General features: G+C 39.3%; 1 protein-coding gene across 1 annotated transcript in view; it reads right to left on the bottom strand.

The window, feature by feature from the left end:
• Window positions 1–399: 399 nt before the first annotated feature.
• The window catches only part of GPC5 (glypican 5), a 588,911-nt gene continuing 570,174 nt past the window's right edge, over window positions 400–19,136 (bottom strand). Inside the window, exon 9 of the mRNA XM_030477566.1 lies at window positions 400–691. Coding sequence (XP_030333426.1) covers window positions 654–691 — 38 coding nt within the window. The 3' untranslated portion in view covers window positions 400–653. The remainder of the gene's footprint in view (window positions 692–19,136) is intronic.

Here is a 19,136-nt window from a genome sequence, read left to right on the forward strand (position 1 = left end):
GTGGGAGTTACATTCTTCTGATTCTCCTCCCCATCCCTCCAGGAGTGGGGGGAGGAAGAAGCGGGGGGAGTGAGCGAGCAGCTGCGTGGTTCCAAGTTACCGGCTGGGCTCAAACCATGACAATCATTTTGCTTATTATGTCTGGTGTAGGCCCCCAGAAAATAAAATCATATAGAGGATGTGGATAAGGTTAAGAGAAGGGCAACAAAGAATATAAAAAGTATGAAACAGTGTCTTTACAAGGAACAAATAAGTAGTCTGCAACTCTTCTGTTTGAAAAAGAAATGACAAAGGGGGAAATGACAGAACATGTAGAGAACTGATCTATTGTTCTTTGCCCCTTGATGGTGAAGGAACTAGTAGCATCAAATTAAGCTGTCAGCTGTCATGTTCAAAACACAGTTACAGATACACTGTGCATCACCTTGACACAGAATGTTGTGGATGATAAAAATGTAAATGGCTCATAGCAAGACTAGACAAATTCATGTCAGAAAAATCCATACAAACCATTTCTGCCTCAGGTAGTCTTGTAGGCTAGAAGAAGTATTACCATATGCTGTTGTGGTTTTTCTCTGGGCATTTACTTTTAGTTGCTGTTGGAAACCAGCTTTTGTGTTAATTTAACGTTTGGTTAATCTTGCTTGATGTCCTCATATCAATTCCCCGGTGATGCCAAAATCTACAATATCTACAAGACAGATACCAAGAAAGAATGAAGACAATGAAGACATTATCATAAACAAAATAAAACTCATTTTTTATCTCCCTTCTGAACTATATTCAGTGAAGTGTTTCACCTAAGGTTATCTTCGAATCACTTTATCCCTATAGGGTTGTTTTAAGGATAAAAGTTTCTGGTCTAATGTAGGTAATTACTGTTACCCAGCCAATTTTTTTCAATCAGCTACTTAGTATTGTCAGAATTTGGGAGATTCATGATAACATAATATCCATGGGACAAAAAAATCAAACATCTAACTTCAACTGTAGGTGACATGGGAACATACAACCCTAGAAAACGACTCAGTGGCAAGCACCTGGCATGAGGTTCAAACTGCCTAGTACTTAAAGTGCAGATGTTTACATGCGAGCTGTACTTGTCTAAATTACAAGTATAGTCAACCATGAAAACCTCCATGAGAAGTAAGGGAATGATTCAACCAATGGCACTTTTCTTCAGATACATAAGGAAAAGCATCTTGTGCCATTTGAAGAGATGCATTTTCTCAGAGATGACATATTATACCAGACCTACAACAGAACCGTATTATTCTGGACTCATAGCTGGAAGCCTGGTAGCAAATGCCTCAAATATTGACAGGCTTGGGGACACCAACCTCCTCGCTAGGAAGCCTGTTCCACTGTTTGACCACGCTCTTTGTAAACAAATGCTTCCTAACGTTCAGTCTAAACCTCTCTTGGCTCAGCTTTGAACCACTCCCACATGTCCTGTCACTCGATCCCAGGGAGAAGAGATCATCACCTCTCTTAGGTCACCCCCCAGCCTCCTTCTCTCCAAACTAGACAAGCCCAAAGTCAGCCGCCAACTAGCACTCCCAGATCCCTTTCTGCAGGGCTGCTTTCCAGTCACTCGTCTCCCAGTTTATGCTTGTACCAGGCAATATTCTGTCTTAGGTGCAGAATCTGGCATTTGGACTTGTTAAATTTCATTTCATTGATGATTGCTCGATGCTCTATTTAGATCCCTCTACAAGGCCTCTTATCCCTCAAGAGAATCAACAGCACCTCCCAGTTTGGTATCATCAAACTGGGAGGTGCTGCAACTCCTGCATCTATATCACTGGTAAATATATTATACTAGGACTGGCCTTAGGACTGAGCACTAAAGAACACTGCTGGTGGCTGGTCACCAGCCAGATGTAGCCCTATTCATTCTATGCTTTGAGTCCTGCCATTCAGCCAGCTCTTCACACAGCAATTACAGTATTAGTAATATGTAAACATTTGCAAATAAATGTAAAAATAGACAAAACCTTAAAAGCTATAATACAGTACACTTACGGTTGACACAAAATTCTACTGTAATAAAATAAAATGCATTTTCATATTTCAAAATTCATTGTAAATACTTTAAATATATTTAGAAGCTATGTGTAATGAAAATGGTGATTTATGAAAATGAAGTAAGGAGAGTTGTAGTTGCTGGCAGGTTAGAATAAACCATAATACATTCAAAATGAAATAAAGACAGATATAAAAGGCATCTCCTAATTCAGTAAACCATTTATAATGAAATATGTATCTTTTAAATATAGAGAATGCATTAGTAGTAGTAAATATGTTAAAATTATTCCTTTCTGTAAATCTATTGTAAGTGATGCATGTTTTTAAATGTATTAACTTTTCATAAATCATTGACAGACAACCTTTAAGACACTGAGAAATCTATTTCTGATTTGTCTATTATCTTCTTCAGTATCCTCAAGAAACAAGATTGTTTCTTGTATAACATTTTAAAATGGCACGATTACTTGGAACTAATGCTTCTTATTTTAAAGATCTGAAATATGAAACTTGAAACATCTTTTTGAGTTATTTATAACAAGGAAGATAATGCAGTTGTAATTTGAAAACAAATAATTTTTCTGTCATAATTTTCATGGTGTGAATCCCATTTTCCACTTCTGAAGAATATATAGAATGATGATAAATTTATGAGATTCTGATCTCAAGAAACTCTGGAATATTTCCTTTTGATTCCTTGTAAAAATACAGAATGTTTGCAATGTTGTTTATTTGGACATACCACCTTCCCTTGCCAAAGTAATAAACCCACAATATTTGTAAGGCTGTCTTAAGAACCTTGGAAAATGATATAGAAATCTGGAATATGTCACATTTTATTAGGTGTCTTTGCTGCATATACCCCCAAGTTCCTGTCTCTTTTTATGGCACATTCTAATTTATGGTTTCTACACTTCTTTGCTATAGATATTGTACATTAGTAAGACTGGAGAAGTGTTTCATGAATTACAGTGGATGCAGAATTTCAGGAACTGAATGCTGTGCGAATGCTTAAGGACTAAATTTCTGTGATATGGTTGCATGCTAGGGGGGATAGCTCTTTGTTCTGACAAAAAGTCCTTGAATTGTTGAAATGGTCTTTGCAAGGCCCCACTTATGAGGCTCTGCAGAAACAGGCTTGCCTGTCAGAGTGGATGCTTGCCTCTAACCAACACAAGCATCTCAGAATTAAGACCAAGAAACTTGCAGGAGCGTAGGGATAGACAACCATTATACATCATGTTACCAAACGTGTTTGTTGCATGTAAGATATAACATTACATAGTGAGTTTCTTATTCCTGTTATGTGCCATCTTCTACTTTCTGTCTGTAGTCCTTTTTATGCTTTTTATGCAAAGAAGACTGAAGGAATAGAAGGTTTATACATTTTGAGAAAGGTGTTGCTGTTTTGTAGAATAACAGTCACAGATTTATTTTTTTTTTTTTTTAAAGAACATTTCAGCCAATGTAGCAGAAAAACCAAGTATCATACAAGTGCAAAATATATTTTTTTTCACAGTGCTGGTACTTTCAGCCCTATTCCTTATTAAACTTTCATAACGTAGACCTGGTATATTACTGGGTTTATATATTTAAGTATTTTTTAATAACAGGATTTACTTGTAGGATGAGCACCCTTTGTGATCTGCACTTCTAGTTTCCTTTAATAAATTCCACCTCTGATCTCGTTCTATGTATATTCAGTCAAAATTACGTCTCCCTGATTTCCTGCTCCCTAACCTCAAAGGACACTGAAGAAAATTTAGGGAGTTCGTAGCTTTCCTGTTGCCCTCTGAAAAGTGCACAGGGACTGACACTAGTACGCATCTTCTGTAATATACTGAATAATCAGGGAAGTAACTTTCCTTTCAACCTTCCCTCAGTAGAAGATGGAGAAATAAATGACAGTAAAGGGATACCCAAGAATTTTGTTTCCAGTTTCACCAGTACAATATTTGCACAAGGACTTCTCATTTATTTTCACTATCACAGCAAATTGGGAAAATAGTTCCATACTTTGTGCCATAGAAAGCTAATAGTTCCATACTTTGTTCCATAGAGAATTCCACAGAGAGCTTGGACTGGCTACGTATCTCTAAGTTATAAATAATGGGGGTTTTTTTACTAAGGCTTGTCTTTCAAATGGAAAGATATAATAAATGCCAAAAATGCACATTTGTCTTAGCTAGGTATGTAGACACTTGAATCCTAGAGAAGGAGGGGAATTAATGTTATTTTGTAGAATCTGAATTATGGCATAATTTCAGGCTGAACTCCTATAGCATCAGGCGCTTCTGTGACTATATGACAGCCCTTTGATGATATCTGTGGGGTGGAAGGTGGTAAAAAAAAATCCCCAATACTTCTTTATTTCAAATGGTTCTTTCATAGTGAAGGAAGCATTTGAAAATTTCAAATTGACTGAGCTCCTCTTTAATGCAGATATCATGAATTATTTGAAGCATATGCAGGGTGTTAACCGGTAAGAATTTTATGTACCATAATGAGACTTAGAGTGTAAAAGGAGAAGCTAAGAAAGCAGTAAAGGGTGGGATTCATCTCATCTACCTTCAAAATATATATTAGAGGCATAATATATGTCATTGACATCTATGTATGGATTCCATCTATATTCAGTGAAAGAAACACTTCTGGTCACAGTTCATACAATGTTAAGATAATAAAGTCTCTTGACATTTCAGGCTAGATGATGTGAATCCTATCCAACCAGCTTCATAAAAATTTTAGTGGTCAATGCATCTAGTGTAAGAGGAAGATAAGTGAATGTTGAGAATAAGTATGTAAAACAGTAAATAAGAAAATCTAAATTACTCTCAGGAGCATTCTCTACGTGTTTTTCCTCAGCATGTGTGGAAGTGTGCAAGCTGGCATAAGCCAAACCTGCTAGGGAACAAGCAAACAGTTAAATTATATGAACAACCACTAGACAGTGCTTGAGGCTGTTCTAGGGCTCTGATTTCTACACCAGCACAGACACAGAATCACAGAACACCGGGTTAGAAGGGGCCTCAGGGATCATGTGGTCCAACCCTTCTAGACAAGCATGACATAGCTCAAGATTCCTCCAGACTAGAGCTAGACTCCATAGCATGCCTAATAGATTGAGATTTTGAAGTTAGAGAGAGAAAAACAAGAGATTTTGAAGTTAGAACAATTAATGGATCTACTGATACATCCTTTCTCTGAAAACAGCAAAATGCAGTTAATACAGATGTGGAGTAACCTGTGCCCAATCTCCAAGTTATGGATGGCTCCCTAAAGTCCTTACAAAATTCTTTTCACAGTGTCCCATTATTTTCACAGTATCTTATGAAGGATGAAAATTTAAAAGATCTCCATACATTTCCTTTTATGGACTAATTCTTCTTGATTATCTGAGGTATAGATCAGTGTAATCATAAACTAAAATCAAGGAAAAACACAATTGCAGCATACAGATTAATTCAGTCTGGTCCTGTCTACTATCTCCCAAACAGACTTACAAGGGATAACAATCTGGGGAAATGTTATGTTGTTTCCTGACTCAGTGAAGAAGGCTGTATGGTACTGTGCAGCCTAGCTTGAATACGTGTTAGAAAAAAATAGAGGTTTTAATTTATGATGCATGTATGTCAATGGCTCCTTTTTGGCAGTTAGAGTCTCTTATTGTTAATGAAGTGGCCTTTCCTTTTAGGAACGTACTCAGGTTAAATCCAGATATTTGAATAACATGGTCTTAACTCATTCTTTTGGATGCCTCTGATTGATACAAAGATATTTCATTCCATTTCATTGAGCTTATTTTGCAACTTACTTTCCTTACTTATGCACTCTCACTAAAAAGAAACCAGATATGTATTTGGAAAATGTTAATGACTAAACAATATTTCTATTTGCTCAATTCTGAAAAGTAGGTAAGGAAAAAATAGTGCTAGAGATAATTACCAAATTTCAATATTTATAGAAAGCAGGCACTTGTGTAGGTAATAAGACAATTCTCGATGTGCTTTGATGATGAAGTGCCAGTTTTCTGTAAATATTGAAATAAGGTAATTATCACTTGAACTATTCATTATTTATCTGGTTTCAAATCACAATGAATACAGTCAAATTACCAGTTTTTCATAGGAATGTGAAGCTAAAAATAACTATTAAATTAATCTTTTATATACTTTCTTACTGGAAGTAGCTTGAAAAGTATTTTATAAAATGTAATGAGAAAGAATCTCTACATACATAAGCAAGGACAAATTTGTCAATTTACACTTGAAGTTAAGACAGCAGGCTTCCTATAAAATGAACTATCCAATAACTATTTAATCTCTGATCCTGCAAACACTGACATCCAACAATAAATCTATTTTCCATTTATGTGCGGAAGTCTAGGTAAATAAGAGCAGAGGACATATCCTGAGTCACTGAGCTCTGTAGTTTACATGCCTGTGCAATTACATTAGTAAATCTGAAAAGCATGTAGACTTCTTCTAAAACAAGCTGCCTTTGTTGCCTCTGCTAATTTGATGAGAAGGCTGTTTCAGAACCTACTTGTTCAGAAATGAATCTTCTAATTTACCCTTAAAATTAATCCTGAGCATATTTGTTCTCATGCAAGTATTACTAAACACATATGCAGATATTTGCAAGAAAAAGTCTTGGTTTGTACTGCACAAGTAATATGTATTTGCTCTGTTCTTTACATGGTTTTAAACACAAAAATACTTAAATACAGTATACTTTTCACAGATATTAAGACACTACAGCACTCTCTAAATGTATTTATTTTCAGGATTTCTGATAATGCACCCAGTGACACATAGAGCTGCTTGCAAAAGAAAACTGATAATAATTTAGAAATATAGCGACAAAAGAAGCAGTGAAATGCAAATTAGCACATTAAACAAAAATGTCATTTATGATAAAATGACACCTGCACAACATTAAGCTTTGTAGTATTTTAGCATCTGAGCATACTGCACTGAGAATTATATTCTATTCATTTAAGGCCATAGGGAGCACATATTTCTTTAGGCCCAGATCTAACAGTGTATTTTCTCCAAAGACTGGAGGAAAGCGTCAACCCCTGCCTTCAAGAAGGGCAAGAAGGAGGGCTCTGGGAGCTACAGGTTGGTCAGCCTCACCTTGATCCCAGGGAAGATGATGGAGCAGCTAACCCTGGAAACCATTTCCAGGCACATTAAGAACAAGAAAATCATCAGAGTAGTCAGCAGGGATTCACTAATTAGAAGTCATGCTTGTATGATGAAGTCACTGGCCTGGTAGATGAGGGGAGAGCAGCAGATGCTGTCTACCAGGACTTCAGTTAGTCCTTTGACAACGTATCCCATAAGATCCTTGTAAAGAAGCTGTTCATGTACAGGCTGGAGATGGATTGAAAACTGGCTTAATGATTGGGCCCACAGGGTAGTGATTGGTGGCGCACAGTCCAGTTGGACACCAGTTACTAATGGCATAAACCAGGGGTCAATACTGCGTCCAGTCCTGTTTAATGTGTTTATTAATGATCTAGATGATGGGGCAGAGTGTAACTTCAGAAAGAATAATTTGGATGATGGTCCAGTGTACTTTAAGAAAATTTGCTGATGAGTGACTGATATGCCAGGGGGTTGTGCTCTCAGCCAGAGAGACCTTGACAAGCTAAAGAAATGGGCTGGGAGGGACTTCATTAAGCTGAACAAGCAGAGCTGTAAAGTCCTGCACCTGGGGGTGATCAACCCCAGACACTGGTACAGGCTGGGGGCCACCCAGTTGGAAAGCAGTCTGGCAGAAAAGGATGTGGGAATCCTGGTTGGACACTGAGTTGCACATGAGCCAGTGATGTGCCCTTGTTGCAAAGAAGGTTAAGGGTATGTTGGGCTGCACTAGGAGGAGTGTTGTCAGCAGGTTGAGAGAGATGACCCTTCTCCACTCAGCACTGGTGAGGCCTGTGTGAGTACCTGGAGTACTGTGTCCAGTTCTGGTATCCCTTGTACAAGAAAGACATGGACATACCGGAGACAGTCCAGGAAAGGGCCCTTAAGATGATGATGAAGGAATTGGAGCACATATCCTATGAGGAAAGACTGAGAGCTGAGACTGTTCAGCCTGCAGAACAGAAGGCCCAGGAAAGATCTCATTGATGTTTTCAGTGGTGCCCTGTGACAGGACCAGAGGCAATGGGCACAAACTGAACCACAGTATGTTCCCTCTGAACATCAGGAAACACATTTTGATTGTGAGAGTGACTGAGCAATGACACAGGTTGCCTGGAGAGTTTGTGGAACCCCTTCTTCTAGATATTAGAAAGCTGTCTGGACATGGTCCTGGGCGGCCTGCTCTAGGTAGCCCTGCTTGATCAGGAGGGTTAGTCAAGATGACCTCCAGAAGCCCTTTCCAATCTCAACCATACTGTGATTCTGTTTATGTGATTTTTAAGCAAGCTAGTGGAACAGTCTCTTGTTACATCAGATACAATGACAAAAGGAAATCTGATTTCTCTCCCTATTTAAAAAAAAGTATGTGTCGTGTAAAAAAATATGATCATGATCTCTTAAGTTATATTTGTTCTGAGCTAAATGTGAGGCAAAAGTGGATGAGTGTCTGAAGGACGGATGTCCAGGAGCACTTTTTCAGGAAGGAATTTAGCTATCATGGAGCCTGGAATCTCTATATCTCTGTCCTTTATACAGTACCCTTACGTGATATTTCACTGAGGGTTTTAAAACTGTTCTACACAACTGAGTCAGTTACTTGTTCTTCCTGAGTGTTGCAGGGAAAAGCTGCTCAGTCCACATGGTTTAAACCCAATTGGGATCAAAGCACTTTATTGACCTATCAAGAACATGGAATTAGGCAGCAGTCAGTGAAGTGTCGTGTTCAAGTAAACACCCAAACTAGACACATGGATGTTAACAAGCACAAGCAAATATCTGAACACCCTGTGTAACAAACGCCGAAGAGATTTCTTAAGTTCTTCTTTCCAAGAAGAAGACCTCACCATAAGCAGCGTAGTAGCAAATGCCACTTGGTGTATTGATAAGGAATGGTGAGGAAATCCTGTATGCTCTCTACGTTTCTGCAAAGTTCATGCAGAGGGAACCAGAACCCCTTTCTTTCACCTCTGGGATCGCCACAGTCAAATGACTGTATGTGGTATAAAACCCTGTATTGATACAGTCTGAACATACAGATTAATTTACAGGGACACCCAGCAGCGGTGCCCAGTGTGTGGCTGCCATGGGCAGGGACATCCCCCTGCACCTCCTGGGCACAGGCACTGCCTCGGGGCCAGCACCCCAAAGGCCTCTCTCCAAGGGATGCTGGGCAAAGGGGCAGCAGCAGTGCTGCGCTGGGCAGGGCTGCGGGGGCCCCGTCACCCCCGTGTCATAGTGCCACCCCCCGCCAGCACAGCATCACAGTGCCCTGAGGCAGTATAAGGCAGCATCCTCCCGTGTCCCACTGCCAGAGTGCCCGGCGCAGCCACCAGGACAGAGCTGGCAGCCTGAAGGCACCCGAGAGGAATTCCTTGAGGCACTGGTGGATTTACTTGGAGGGGCTGAGGCAAGAAGGCTGCCCGAAGCTGCTGGAGGTTCTCTGCTGCAATTCCAGCTCCTGGAGGGGCCACACTCACAGCTCGTCGGATGGATGGAAATCCTGCTTCGGTCTTCGAGGAGATCGCTGTCCTCATCTTCTGGGGAGATAGTGGCAGTAGCCATAAGAAATAGGATCCACAGATGGCCCACTGCCCTTCCCCAGTGCTTTGGAGCTCCCACTGCCAGGCACAGGAAGAATTCTTGTTCCCAGGGTTGATCACACCAGCGGCATTTTGCTATTTTTGGAAGCCGCTGAGATGGCTCCAGGTGGAGGCAGAAAAGGCAGTGCCAGTGTCCCCTTAGAGCCATAACTAGCCCGTGGAGCCAGAGCAGGTCTTGCTCACGTGCTCAGGGAGTAGCCGATCGCCAGCGCTGGGGTCAGGAAGGAATTTTCCCCCGGGGCAGATTGGCATTGGTTCCTGGGGGTTTTTTGCCTTCCTCTGGGCACTGAGCATGACCACTTGTCAGGGCTCCTTGGTCCGTTCTGGCTGGGTTATCGCCTGGTGCTCATGCACCACGAAGGTGGCCCCTCGTGTCCTGCAGCTGGGGGGGGAAGGGCTTTTTTGCCCTCAGGGTGGACCAGCAAGTGTCCCCGGGTTTTTTTGCCTTCCTCTGCAGCTGAGCACAGCCCCTTCATGGGGCTCCTTTCGGCTATTGTGGCCCAAAGGCAGCTGCTCGTGCTCCACGCAGCTGGCCCTCGTGCCCCGCATCCGGGGGGAGGCAGCCTTCTGGCCTCCCAGGGTGGCCCCAGCGTGGCCCCGGGACTTGCTGCTGTCCTCTGTAGCATTGAGCACCCCCCCTTGTCAGGTCTTCCCCGGCCCATTCTGGCTGGGTTCTTGCACTGCTCTCGCACCACCACGACACCGCTCTGAAAGATTTAGGAAAAGATAATATAATCTAAACTAAACTAGACTAGACTAAAATTAACTAAACTAAGCTAACCTAATTATTTTTTATAGGATATATAAAATAATTTTATTTATAAATAAATAAAATACTCTTTCCACTTGTAACCTGTCTGATTTGTGTCTTAGCAAGTGTTTTTGGTGCTGAAAGGCCCTTGGCATTTCAGGTAAATAATGGTCTCATCATTATACAAGCCCTTGTGAGCTCAGGGAATGGAATGGGATAAAACAGAAGAGAATAGAATGGAACAGAATGGAACAGAATAGAACAGAACAGCTATGACATGTTATGCATATAGTTCTGCATGACAAGCTCTGACGTAGGTCCGAGGGGCTATCTGCAGTGCGGGTCCCAAAGGAGGCTGGTCCCAGGCATTGAGGCCTGTGAACACCCTCTGGACCTTGACAGAAGTAGACTTGCACTCCACATCTACTCTCCTTTAGACATGCATGGCATGCCACTGGAGAGAGAGTATTGGGCCAGATGGACTCCTGATAGAGTGTCGTTGTTCTCAGGCTCTTGTGTTTTGTTGTTTCTCCAAAAGAAACAACTCGGGCATTTTTACAAACCAGTATTTGGGGGAGGGGCGGGGTTGGGAGTGGGGGGAAATCACAGGAAATGAGCAGGTATTGCCCACATAAACAAGATTTTCAACCATTTGGTTCAGGAGCACACCCTACTTCAGGCTGAGGGCTTGATCTTTGAGCCTCCCTGATGTCAGAGATCTGGTCTTTTGCTATCCTGTGGAAACCCAAATAAACTGGATGAACACAGAAGAGTTTCAAAAACCAGTTCACACCTGTTTTTCGCAAATCTGTTCAGATGTCTGGGAGTGCTGCCTCTGCAGGGGCTGTGCACCCGCAGACTTTGTGAGCTTTCCTACACTCAACAATATTTCCTTTTTCTCAACAATATTTCCTTTTTCTCAACAATATTTCCTTTTTCTCAACAATATTTCCTTTTTCTCAACAATATTCTGCCCCTCCTCTGCTCCTCAAGCACATCAGTGTGCGATTCTCATCTTGCTATCAGTGCATGCCTTGGAAACACTGTGAAGATTGGATGCAACTACAAGAGACATGGACATTGAACAGCCTTGATCTAACATTTTACTAAAGCAAAGATGAGTTACTGTTATTTTAATATGCATAAAGATGCTTGAGATAGATAAAAATATTCTTTCTTTTTGTTTCCATGAAAGCAACAAAGCTTTATGAGAGAATCATTCAGAAACAGAGAAAGATGAATTTGCGAGACAAAACCTTTCAAGGCAGTAAGGTTTTTCATTGAAGAACGCTTAAAATTATGCCTACAAGCTCAGGATCATAAGCTTGATTCCTTTTGAAGAAAAACTATGTTTATGCTTAAATTAACAAACTGGGGACACTGTAGCTGACTTCTACAAAATTCTTTGGACACAAGCTCTATTGGTTTCTGGCTAAACAGAGCAACAGTTTTGATGACAGAGGTGGGATTTTTGCATCTAAATGCAGGCAGCTAACCCCACAGTACTCAAAACATCTGCCCAAAAGCTGGCAGATATCACACAGGTCTTATGGCAGGGTCACACTTCTGAATCTGCAGCTAGAGACCTAGCCAACTGACTCTAATAACATGAATTTAAGCAACTGCAGCTAAAACAGATAGACATCATCTGCCATTAGCAGCTATAACTGGAGAGAGATCAAATGCCTGTATACTTCAAGAAACAGTGAGTAGGATATTCTGCTTTTTGTTTGAGGTACATGATACAGAAATAAAATCATATGGTTATTATATACAAGTGGTGGCAGCTTTCTTGTAAAAACCCCTCTAATCAGAATACAAGAATAACATTACCACATCTTCATCACTTCAAAATATGAGAGCTTCAAGCTAATTATCCTAAGCATTACTATTTCATTTTATTTTATTTGCATAATAAATACCAGATTTTCAATATATATTAAAAGCAATTAAGCAATCCATGCGATGGTGTGCAAAATTACATCTACAAAGAAATCTCCTCTTTGTTTCTCTGGTCTTATACACTACAGTGTTTTTAGAAGATATGTTGCTGCTTTGTAGTTTTTTCATTCACACCTTGCAAATGTGTGTGCTATGGCTCATAGGTACTATTGTATTTGTTGGTGTGCATGAGTCTATGCATATCTATTTAAAATTACAAGGGAGAAAAAAGTACTAATATGTGTATGTATAGGAGCAGGTGGCATAACAATGCTGAAGGAAGCATACCTCAAATGCAGAAACAAAGAACACATAAGGAGAGTGACTTAATATGGATGAAGATGTGAGTGCACTCATGTAATAGCCAAATGCATATCAGTATTAACTCTGCAATGCTGAATATGGATGAAGATGTGAGTGCACTCATGTAATAGCCAAATGCATATCAGTATTAACTCTGCAATGCTGAAAACAGGAAGTAATTCTTACTCCTGTTCAAATGGTTAAGATCCTGGTTCCACATAGACTGCCTGCAGCTGGGATTTTTGTCCTCATCCTCCCAACTTCAGACAAGAATCATAACTGTTCATAGTTTATTTGTAGCACTATAGTTTGCTTCAGTGTGTGTAATATTAAATCACACATAAAGCATGCCATGCGTCCACCAGAATCAGAATCATTATTTTAACAGCATGTTGGTTTTCAGGGTAGTATAACAAAAAGCAGCTTTTGGATAGGTATGAACAACTGCATTAAAGCAGATAGGTAGCACTGTGATTTGCTCTCACCTGTGTTTCTTTCATTGTTATTAAAACAAAATTTGATTTTGTAATACCTCTGCAATTATTTCAAGAGTTACAGATGCCTACCTGCTTTTCTAACTCAGAAAATGCAAAGCTTAAGGGTCCGTAGAATAGTACCACACTGTGACTTGTGAGTTTGCATAACACGGAGTAGAAAGGATTTTCTTTTGCAATGTATCCCCAAGATACATATTGTTTAGATGGATCCAAGCTGCTAAATTTACATCATTGCCATTTGCCAGATGCATACTTGACCTTTTGGGTTTGTACATGTGTATATACTACATTCAAAAATATGAATTTTCTAAGCATGTACCAAAGACAGGAGTAACAGTGTTTCTCTGGGCTCACTCATGGCCACCAGAGAAATTTTCTGGCTCAGTTCCATCCTTTCTATGCTAACAAATCTAGATACAATTATACATATTGGCCTCAGAAGTGAAAGGGCTCATCCCCTCTGTTTCTAGATGAGGAACGTAGCAGCATAAGGCAGGTTCAATGTGCACCATTTGATAGAGCTGACTGAGCATGCAGTCTTGCTACAGTCAGACCTCAGAGGAGATATGAATATGATCTGTAAATTAAATTGCTTTAAACGAGTGGTTTTGTCTCTACAGTAACATCTATCTCAAAATTAAAGCATAAATAGCTATAGAAAATCAAATCTTAAATTAAATTTTTCTGCTTCTAATTTATTGTAACAGAAATCTTGTATGTACTCTATGCTATATTTTTAATGTAAACCAAATTATACCAATTGATTTGTCAAGGTCAATTCTTAATTCTAAGTTTTCTTTTCTCTAAGAATAAGTGTATGATAAGGAATCTGAGATTTTCATATCGCTTACTTCTCTGAAGATGTGAAATTAAATAGCTTGTGCCTTAGTTTGATTTTTTTCTAATAACTTGCTGAATCAACAGGCATTCATGTATCTTTACTGAGAATATGTCCTTCCCTTTAGCCATTGCATACTGTCACAGTTAGAGGTCACACTACCTATTTACCTATTCAGACCATGTTGTCTAAATAGGGAGTATAATACCTACAAAAGGGAGTATAATTATTTCTGAAATAGTTACACGTATTTTGCAGGGCTGCTGTAGAAGAGCTTCAAGCTGACTTTCAAAACTGGTAAGTAAAAGCAGAAAGTTAATTTGTGGACTGCTACAGGTGAAGAGCCATAGCTAATGACCAAAAAACCTCCAGTTATTGAGAAAGCTGGCTAAGAGGTTTCAGCTGAAACATTTCACTTGGAAAATGCATGTACATGAAAAAGGATCAATAGAGATGTACAGCTCATTTTCTGAGCTGGCGCTAACTGTGGTCTGTTTGGCATCTCCTGTAAAATTCTAATTGAAAATAAAATGAATCCAAGAGTGGGTTCAGTTGTCTAAGAATAGGTTTTGAGTGCCATTTTAGGTGCCCTGGGGTGTCCACATGGCCTCCAGCTGTGTCTCTGGAAGGACATAAAAGGAAAGTTCATAGTCACCACAGGGGGACATTAAAATGAAAATTGCCTATTTTCAAGCTTATATAGCACTATTTAATGCTTAAAAAGGAAACCAAATACAAGGAGCTTCTCAAGTACACACAGACATCTATCGTCTTTAAATTGTGGGGAGCATATTCTATCTCTACACGTCTTTCTTACTTGGATTTACATAAAACGCTGGAATCATCACACCCAAACTCAAGACCATGCCTAGTAACTCAGGCCATCTCCTATTCGGAATTGTCCTAAGTGTCATAGGTGTAGTTGCAATATAGACATGAAACATGGTATAAAACCCCATGAAACATGGAATAAAAAAGTAACGGTTTCCTTGAACTTTAGAATGCTAGTTGTGATGGATGAATTAGCTGAAAGTGTAAATACGGTTCTGCTTCCCTCATGGCAGAACATAAGACCTACCTATCTCACCTGATTATCACTGCAAAGTTAAATTAATTTAAGTTTTTTTAATATCATAATGTTGGGGTTTAGTTTTATAATTTACATATGTCTTGAGGCCACTTCACAGAGGTGGAAAAGTATATGCAAATGCTGTTCTTTTTGCTTTCCTTCCTGTAATGCAGTCAATTACAGATAGACACTTCTGAAGATTCAGGATAGAAACCTACTGTAAAAGGTCTGAACTCCTCCTTCTTTAATCAAAGGAGAAGCCTGGGTAATTAGCTGCTTGAGGTTAGCCCTAGCCCCCTCAGCCACATCTGTACTTATACATAAAAGAGGGAGGAGGAACCTTAGGCAAGGCTTGCCCATACTGGTTCTCTGCCGAAGTTCCTGGCCCTTCTGATCAACATGCTTTTGGACAATGATCAGGCACAGTTCAAGGAAAAATACTTTGAAGAAGTTACTATCTATGGGCAGGTTTGGTCAAAACCAGTATCCTGTCACCCTTGCCAGTCCTCCAACACTATTATAGCAAGCCTTGCATCTTCAGCTGTTCCAACATGTCTCATGCCATATCCAAGACATCCTGCACATGTCTAACCTCAGTTTCATGCTATGAAAAATATCACCGTGATGAGCTACAAGACAGTCTTCATAATACCTTAGAAAGGACAATGCACACAAAAGATAACTGTAATTTTTCAGGGTCAGAGGTGGTCGAGAGCTAGATGCTATGAAGGTAGAACACAGCGAGCCTGTTTTGCCTCTGACTTCAAGGCCGGAAGAAAACTCATGGGTCTTATCTATTAGCAGTATGCTCAAATGCTGCCGATCCTCTTCTTTAGCTACCAAACTACTTTATTCTTGACAAAGCAGCACCATTTATATCATCATGCATGTGTCCATCCTGTTTATAATGCAGATTAAAATACTGGTGCTGCATTGATTTCAGATCTTGTGAAGGTGTTTGTAGGGCCATGACCAAAACCACTGCTATCAATTCTTCCTAAATAATTCAGTTGAAGCTACCTCTTTCTGAAGGTTTGATGTGGTCTCCAAACTGTTTCAGATAGGAACGTGTATATTCCTAATATCTCAGGTTTCTGTTTGAGAATAAACATATAGGTATCCACTAAAAATCAGTAACAGTATAGCTTATCATCAAGACAATTTTTAAAAGCTCAGCAGACATGCACTTCTTCCCCTCTTTTCCTGTTAACATACTTATTTCTGTAAAACGCAGAACCCTTCTTGAAATTTCATATATTTATTGTCACATGGATCTATCAGGAGACAATATTGCCACCTTTCCTTATTGGAATTTGTGAAAGCTTAAGCACACTACACTGGAAGGACATGAGACACATGTTGCACCCTGTAATTCTTCCAGCACCCACTTGATTCCTTTAGTTTCCTTTGAAATTTTCTCTTCACAGCTTGAGCATATCAGTATTAGTAATCCTGTTAAACTGCATATACTTCATGCATAACAATCTCTTCAGTGTCCCCTTTCCATCTGGAATTTCTTCATCCGGATTTTCCTGGAACTCCATTTTAGTTTGTAGTTTAAGAGAATGTCTCATCTTTATATCCTTCCTAATATCAAGCATTACTTTTCTCCTTGATTTTCTTTTTCTTTTTTTTAACTTTGACGGGGGGGGGGGGGGGAGGGGGGGAGGGAAGTGCATTTTTTAAAGTGAAATGCATTGTGGTTACTAAATTTCAAAGATAGAATTGTGAATGCTTTATGCACATATAGGCACATTTGACTGGCAAAGCCTTTTTGAAACAAGCTCCTAATAGAGTGAAATTCTGTTTTTCCTTACTAGAGATAAAAGTGAAGATGGGATGAAGAGGTATTCTAGTCACTTTTCTTTGTGATCAAAAATCAAATGAGATATATAACTTCTTCCCTGGAATTTTTGTGCATTTTAAGTGTTGGAATTTTTTCTAAGTTTTTTTCCTGCCACTTTTGTAGCACGTTTATATGGTACAGTTTTACAAAACTTTACACTTAGCAGAAATCCAACTGCTCATTTGTTTTGCAAGCCTTTCTGATAAAAAAATGGTTCTGCAGGATAACTAACAGCAGGAATTGTATTTTTACTGTTTGTGAAGTACCATTTCCTTGCCAGAACAGATTGAACTTCAAAGCCTGACTAAAAACGCCATACATAGTTTATTTGTTTGGAAGACACAAAAATAAAAGCCAGAGCTGGGGTTGCTGCAGTGGTATTTCAAATAAACTACTGTGACAGCCAAGTATTTGTCAAGGGCTGAATAAGCTTTTCGTCAGCCAAACTATTTCTCTTTTCCTGAAGTTAGTAATTGATCGCTAACTTAACTGCTTTATTGCTGCTCAAACTGTCATATACAGAACACAGAAAAAAGAATTCATATTTATGGATCTACTTCATCTTTTTGCTTTCTTTAATAAGTAGTGTTTTTAATGGTTGCCTAATCATAAATTCAAGTCATATGCTTTTAATTATTTTTTGACCTAGATTCTATTATGGGGCTGATTAACAATTCCCTAATCAAAGTTGCAAAACATTCTTCTTTATGTTCAATAATTTAGAGATCCATGTGGGAGATGTATTGTTGCTTTTAGTCTCAGTATGCATTTAGTTCATCCTATGCATGTAGTCTTGAGATTCACTTGAGTGAAAACAATTTCAAATTAAAAAAGCCCAAAACCTAATACATCAAAAAATGCAATGAGACTGTAAACTGTATTTCTTTTTCATTGTTAAAAACATCTACAAATTCAATTGCCAAGTATTTTGCTAAGTATTTAGCAAAGTGGCATAATTCTTTTACCAGAAGGTCCTAGATATTAGAGTGATTACTTTGAACCATGTGGCCAGAGTGCTTTTGAGCTATCAGGTTGTAACAGGCTGGTTCAGGAAGAGCCGAAGCCATTGTTAATTCCCATTAACAAACAAGGTACTGAAGGTGATATTTACCATCCTCCTTTACCATCCTCCTTCCCTGGTGCCAGGAAAACAGGAGTAAGATATGGAAATATGTCCTGGCCACGAAACACTGCAACATTGTGATTAAAGGTTTTTAAGGCCAAAGGTCTGCTTAAGCCCCTTTGGCCTGTAAATCACATTGTTTCTGTTGCCACCAGAAAACAAGAGAGTGATGCATAAAGCTTAAAAGCCACTCAGTCTTTTCCCAGAGGAACAAATGCCATTTTAGAGAAGGTATAGCTTACAGTATGGCTGAGGACCAAGCAAATCATTGGTCTTACAGCCCTGAGTGACTTCTGCCCTATTGATTGTGAACTTCTTGGTCATCTTTTAAAGCTCTTCCTAAATCAGGGCCCCTACCATGGCAAGAACCTCCTGCTTTTCACTCAGCACTTTTCCTTTCCCCTTAATCCCCACAGAAAATTGCTGGCTTGGTTTCAGAAGTGTTTTAAATTTAGGGAATTCTTTCATATTGCATCTCAGTTGTATTGTAGTTATAAACATAGGCAAATATTATACATCTGATCACTGTCCTCTTACACATTTCCAGGTATTCATTCAAACAGTTGGACAAGGACTTCCACAACTTACTGGAAAAAAACCAAACAAAACCAAAACAACAGTGTTGTAGCTCAAACTGTCCCTAAGTACACTGGCAATTAAAGAACTTTGAGGAAAACATGGTTCTGTGGACAAAGCTTTCATCAGAAGATATATACACAAGGCTAAAGCCAAAATATTTCCACTAATTTGATGACCTTAGTTAGCTGCTTGGCAAGTTAAAATAGTACTCAAACATTAGAATTGCTTAATGAGCATCCTAAAATTGAAAGTGAGGGAACACGCTCACTTGTTGATAAATCTGTGATATATTCTTCACAGCCAGGATATTTTATGTATCAGAACAGACCTTTTAAGAAATAGAAAATCTGCCTTACATGTATATTCAGCCTGATGCCTGATGCTTTGCAAGGCAGTTTTTCCTCAGGGAAC

The sequence above is a fragment of the Strigops habroptila genome, chromosome 2 (assembly GCF_004027225.2).
Source record: "Strigops habroptila isolate Jane chromosome 2, bStrHab1.2.pri, whole genome shotgun sequence".
In the NCBI taxonomy this organism is placed as follows: domain Eukaryota; kingdom Metazoa; phylum Chordata; class Aves; order Psittaciformes; family Psittacidae; genus Strigops; species Strigops habroptila.